The sequence below is a fragment of the Tasmannia lanceolata genome, unplaced genomic scaffold (assembly GCF_043159265.1).
Source record: "Tasmannia lanceolata isolate RefF3 unplaced genomic scaffold, GAP_Taslan_0.1 ptg000012l, whole genome shotgun sequence".
Classification (NCBI taxonomy): Eukaryota; Viridiplantae; Streptophyta; class Magnoliopsida; order Canellales; family Winteraceae; genus Tasmannia; species Tasmannia lanceolata.
The window spans coordinates 36489013-36495075 of record NW_027518689.1 but is presented as its reverse complement, the minus strand read 5'-3'; the positions used below and the strand labels follow the sequence as shown (position 1 = coordinate 36495075).

Below are 6063 nucleotides of genomic sequence, written 5' to 3'. Positions count from 1 at the left end.
CCAGGGGTTGCTCTAGAATCGGTTGCTCCAGAATCATCTGTAGTAGAATTGACGAGAGGAATAGTTGGTTCATGTAACTTATTTTCCACTTTATACTAGGTCTAGGAATGCCCAGCCCAGTACAAACTAATATTTTGTATCGCAGAATAGGACGGCTGGTTCCGAATGCTTTATGGATATTAATGAAATTTATTACCTTTCAAACAAAAAAAAAAAAACAGAACTCTTTTCTGTGTTAATCTCTTTCTTTTTCTGTTGGCAAAAGCCACCCCAAAACGTCTGGCCAGATTCCTTAGCTTCTCCAAAACGTGTTCTCTTTTGAAAAGAGCCACCATTTATGGGTATGACTGTTGAGAAAAGCCACCATTAAGAGCCTTGAACGTTTCTCTATTTGTGATTGTTGGAGATGAAACGGTTTTGCAACTTAAAAAGATCCTTTTTATCCAAACCCGGGCCTCAGACCACGGCCCGGCGCGTGCATGTGTGTGTTTTACACATGGGCTTGTGCTCTTCTAAAAGCCTAGGATCCAAGAAATTCAAAAGCCCCTTGAAGGCCCAAGCCTTTCTCCAACTCTCCATCTTATATGGATGAGAAGCATTTTCTTCCAAAACAATGTGGGACTATTTGTTTTTGCTTGTAGTTGAGAGCTCACTTCACACACACCAAGGTCTTGGGTTCATGCCCCCAAAAAAGCACTCAAAAGTCACTAGCTTTTGAAATAAGAGGGAAACTAAATTTTGAATCTCTCCATCTAAATTTTAAAAACTAGGCAAAAAGCACTTTTGACTTTTCAAATTCTTTAAAATTTCCAATATATATTCAAGTGTGGAGCAACCTACAAATTATCTTTTACGTACATGTATACATACAGTAGTATACAAATGAGTACATGTATATGAAGGTGTATGCACGCTAAAAAGAAGAAAGTCTATGGCTTACATGTCATCCAGTGACACCAACTCGAACAATAAATTTGTGCAACAAATCTGATCTTTTTGCAGCCAAGTTGGTTGGCAGAAAAGGTGCAGTTCATGGCTTCAAGTACTGCCTTTTCTTTCTATCGCAAGTGTTTTGGCTTGGGGGAGAGTAATGCAGGTGGGAGATCCTTGCATGGATCACCAGTGCTGGGGTCGGCCTGAGGACATGGACACAGCTCCTAATGTTCAAAGTGTCAGTACAAAACCCAGGTTCTGACGTTGCGTGATTCTTCCACCGCATACTCTGCCAAATTACTTCGACCCAGGTTCTGACGTTGCGTGATTCTTCCACCGCATACTCTGCCAAATTACTTCGAACCGCCATGAAAGTAATACCTGCTAGCTAGTGATTCTTTCATCATTAGTTGACTCATTTTTTCATCTGGTTGGATTTTGCTGACCACCACAGAGGAGCTTAAAAAATCATAAGGTCGTTCTGCACATTTGTTTAAGAGTTCAACTTGATAAGGCTATCTACTAATTCTCTCATGGAAGGCCTTGCATCACATGAAAATTGGGTGCACGAGAGTGCCAATCTGAGCAGTTTCAGTGCTTTAGATTTATCAGCATCCTCCCAATAGCTTATCTCCTCATCAAGGAAAGAGAAAGGGCTTTCACCAGCCGTCTGCAAATTATTATTTGTCCAGATGACGATATCATGCCCGTCTTCAAAGCTTGGATCCACTGGCATTTTTCTGCAAAGGAGCTCTAGTAGAATAATTCCATAGCTGTAAACGTCGCATTTCTCATTCAGTCGGGTCGAATGTCCATATTCTAAATTGAAAAACCAAAACAGCCAAGAATCAGAAACAAAAATAATAATCGAAGCACATTTATGTTGTGAACTTTTATAAGATAATTTGTAATTTCACAACAAAAAACAACTGGGCTGAAAGAAATCAACGAGCTATTACCTGGAGCAATGTATCCGAGTGTTCCAACAATGGAAGACATTGTCAAACTTTCATCTGAATCGCTAACCAATTTGGCAATCCCAAAATCTCCAATCTTGGGCTCTAGTTCAGAATCCATTAGAACATTGCTCGTCTTAACATCTCTATGAATGATCTGTGGCACACAGTCATGGTGAAGATATGACAGCCCTTGAGCAACACCCAGAGCAATACGATGGCGAACCTTCCAATCCAATACCTGCTGTGGCTTTTTTCTGTGTAGGACTTCAAACAGGGTCCCACCAGGCATATACTCGTAAACTATCAAGCCAAATCCACCTCTGATGCAGTACCCGGCCTTTCTTAGTATATTTCGGTGTCTCACCAAATTCATAGTCCTCATCTCTTGGGTGAAGCTGACTCCAGACAAATCCATCTTTTTAACAGCCCAACATTTTCCAGTTTCAAACTCTGCACGGTAAACAGTCCCATCCCTGCCACTCCCTATCACATACTTCTCGTTCAAGCCTTCGGTAGCTCGCATTATATCTTCAAAACTCAAGTCTTGAGGAAGGTCTTCAGTTGATTCGATATCATGGAGCGGAAATTGAAGAGGAGCCCATAGATGACGAAATCGGACTAAGAATAAGTAAATTACCAAACACAATCCTACTGCAAAGAAAATACTCCCGACTATGATCGCAGCCAGCACCATTCTTCTAGTTTTGCTGCTACGTATTTTTCCTACTTGCCGGCAATCGGCCTCACTAACTTCCACACATAGTTCTGGGTTTCCCAGGAAAGAACTTGGGGATGAAACCAGTAATTTCTTCCAAGACGCAGGCAACGTGCCAGATAGCTGATTGAATGATAAATTTACAGACGAAAGAGCGAGCATGTTACCTAGTTGTGATGGTATCTCACCAGAAAAATTGTTATTTGAGAGATCCAGAATCTGCAGCTGGTTTAGGTTGCCAAGGCTCCCTGGGAGTCCACCACTCATCCTATTATTGCTCAGGTTCAGAAGCAAAGAGAAATGGCGAAGATTTCCCACGCTGTAAGGAATAGAACCCTCCAACATGTTGCCTCCAAGCTGCAATTCAAAGAGTGTTTGGAGGGATGTAAATGAATCTGGGATTACTCCTGTAAGTTTGTTTTCCTGAAGGAGCATGCTTTGCAATTTCACCAAAGTTGTAATGGGTGTGGGAATGCTTCCTGATAAACGATTATTACTGAGATCCAGTATTAACAGCTTTGTGAAATTACCCAATTCAGGTGGTATGGTTCCTGACAATTGGTTTGAAGAAATCCGTAGAATAGTCAGATTCTTGAGCTTACCAAGCTCGGGAGGTATAGGCCCAGAAAACAGATTATCTGAAATATCAAGCATTGAAAGGTTGCTCCAGAGACCAAGACGTGCTGGTATCGATCCTCTGAGTAAGTTTCCTTTCAGGTCCAAGAATGAAATTCCTTTGTTTTGATTCAAATTTTCTGGCAAAATCCCTTGGAGGAGATTGTTACTAAGGATCACCCTCGTAAGAGACGCACAGTCTGCAATCTCAACAGGGAAACTACCATTGAAATAGTTGTTCCCAAGGACCAACACATCAAGCATATTGGAAGCACAAAGATCAGAAGGGATTGGTCCATAGAGATTATTCCCAGTCAAATCCAATATCTCTAGACCAGGATACGTGTTTTTCCCGAGATCAGAAGGCAACTCTCCTGTAAGATGGTTTTGAGCTAACAACAGAGAGGTCAGATTCCTTAGTCGAGAGATCTCTGCTGGAATTCGACCACTCAAGCTGTTATTGTAAAGGGCCAACTGAGCAAGGCTACTCATTTCCCCTATCTGTGGAGGAATACTCCCCTCTAGACCATTGTTGAACAGTAAAAGCACCTCGAGGTTCTTTAGCGTACAGATTTCTGGAGGAATCAGTCCTTCAACAAAGTTATTCTGAAGCTGAAGGTCAATCAATGAACTAAGGTTCCCTAGTTGGGGAGGCAATGTGCCTACAAGCATGTTATCCGAGATGCGTAAATAGTTCAGGTTCTCTAGATCTCCAATCCATCGAGGAATGCTTCCAGTCAGACGACTCCCAAAAAGGAAAAGACCAGTCAATTGACGACACCTTCTGATCCCTTCTGGTATTGTGCCATTGAGATCATTGCTCGATAGATCAAGCTCTATCAAGTTCTCAAGATTCCCCAGAGTCTCAGGAATTGATCCTACAAGCTTGTTATCTCCAAGATAAAGAATCTCAAGATTAGTAAGATTTCCGAGGATCTCTGGAATAGTTCCTTGGAAACCATTTTGCCAAGCATAGAATCTCGTAAGGTTACGACAATTACTCAAGCTACTAGGCAAAGATCCAGACAGCATGTTTTCACTAATCCAGAGATCAGATATCACACAAAAGGGGGAGAAATCTGGTAAATTCCCGGTGAGATTGTTGGTGTTCAAGTACAAATACTTTAGATCAGGTAAAAGGAAAAGCTTTCTTGGAATCTCTCCGGTCAAAAAATTATTATAAAATCCAAGATATTCAAGCCGGCCGCAGAGACTTACCTCTGTTGGGATTCTACCAGTGAGGGAATTAGCGCCAACATCAAGCCACACTAGACGTCCAGGCCGGAAAAGCTCCGGCTGTAACGACCCATCAAAGAGATTGCCATTGAGAAGGAGGGTGTCGATGTTGCCGCAGTCTCCAAGCTGAGGAGGAATGGGACCAGAAAAAAGGTTGGCACTAAGATCAAGAGAGACTAATCTGTTGAGATTGCAGAGGTGGGAAACAGAGTTGTTTAAGCTTCCTGAGAGTCCAAATGCCGAAAAGTTTAGAGATTTAACTGAAAATTTATCCCCGACGGAGTGACAGGAAACACCGAGCCAGCGGCAAGGGGAAGAAGGGTCGGTTTGGTTCCAAGGGAGGAGCTGCCGAGAAGGTTCCGGAAGCCCATCGCGAAACGCCAGAAGAGAAACCGCAGAGGGAGGCAATGAGGCTGAGAGTGGAGAAATGATGGTGAGGAGTGAAAAGGCTATGCAGAGAAGAAATTTTGGAAACATGGTTTGATCAGTTGATGTGGGAAGGAAGAGAAAGCATCATTTGTTTTAGTTTTGTTCTGGTGTTTGGTCTGAAAATGAAAATGATGTGGGTAGTTGATGAACAGGGTCATGTCATAGTATTTTATAAACAAGCATGTGGGGAAAACCAGGGTCTCGAAGGGGGGGAGGAATGTTATTATTAAAAAGAAGGTGCAAAGGAAGACCGGGAAGGAACGCAAGGTTGGGGACCAAGGCCACCAAATTGAAATTAGTTTAATAGGGGACAAAAATGTGTAGTTTATTTGGGGCTTTTGGACCGAGGCATTTTAATAAACAGTTTGACGCACGAGATGCCATGGACGCGGTTGGGTGTGGGGTTGTCTCTGTCTTTGGCTTTCCAGAGTATACAGCACATGGAAAAGAAAGTTTGACACAGCAACACACAGATTCTTCTTTGTTTGACCAACGGGCGCACTAAGCCACTAATATGGACCCCTCTATCTTTTTCAAGAAACTTTCAAAAGAAAGCCCCAGTTTGTTCAACGGTAAAAATAATGGCCACTTGCACAAGATCATTGAAATCGAGGCACTTTTTTTGTTGTGACTGCGGCCGTAAGATAAAAGCATAGAATGAAAATGACATTTCCACGCCTTTCTGTTTGGCTTTTTCCAAAAAATTTGAGGTGGAAATATGCCTCTTTTTCGAATTTTTTTGTTTTGGCAATAGATACACAAGCTTGATTTTCATTCTTATTGTGCACAACCCTGTATATCTTCTTGGTAACCATGCCTATGTCACTAATCACTTGTATTTTTTTGAAAATTAACGAAAAATTTATTGATAATGAGGGAGAAGGGGTCCCAATACAATATTCCAAAGAAAAGATGCCTACAGAGGAGAGGCCAGAGAATCAATACAAGTGATATTAGTTTCCACAAGGCGGATACCCTCCTTGGCCAATCGATCAGCGTGAGAGTTGGCCGTTCTCTTTCGATGCACCAGAGTTGGATGAATTCGCCGCACTAGGTCTCGAATTTCATCACTGTATTTTCAACATCATGTAAATAATATCCAGGCCCATTATTTGTCCATGACTGAATGTGCTTGCTAACTTTTTGAGAGATTGTAAGTTTGTAACGCCTTCAACA

General features: G+C 42.0%; 1 protein-coding gene across 1 annotated transcript; it reads right to left on the bottom strand.

The window, feature by feature from the left end:
* Positions 1-796: 796 nt before the first annotated feature.
* Positions 797-5952, bottom strand: LOC143888038 (uncharacterized). Its single transcript, XM_077392324.1, has 2 exons — positions 1893-5952; positions 797-1752 (listed from the first exon to the last, which is right to left on the bottom strand). The coding sequence occupies exons 1-2, from the start codon at positions 4933-4935 to the stop codon at positions 1427-1429; spliced, it is 3369 nt and encodes a 1122-aa protein (XP_077248439.1). The 5' UTR covers positions 4936-5952; the 3' UTR covers positions 797-1426.
* Positions 5953-6063: the final 111 nt, after the last annotated feature.

Coding starts and splice junctions, on each gene's coding strand:
- LOC143888038 (XM_077392324.1), bottom strand. CDS start 4,935: ATGTTTCCAAAATTTCTTCTCTGCATAGCCTTTTCACTCCTCACCATC. Junction 1,753..1,892: donor ACTCGGATACATTGCTCCAG/GTAATAGCTCGT, acceptor TTTTCAATTTAG/AATATGGACATTCGACCCGA.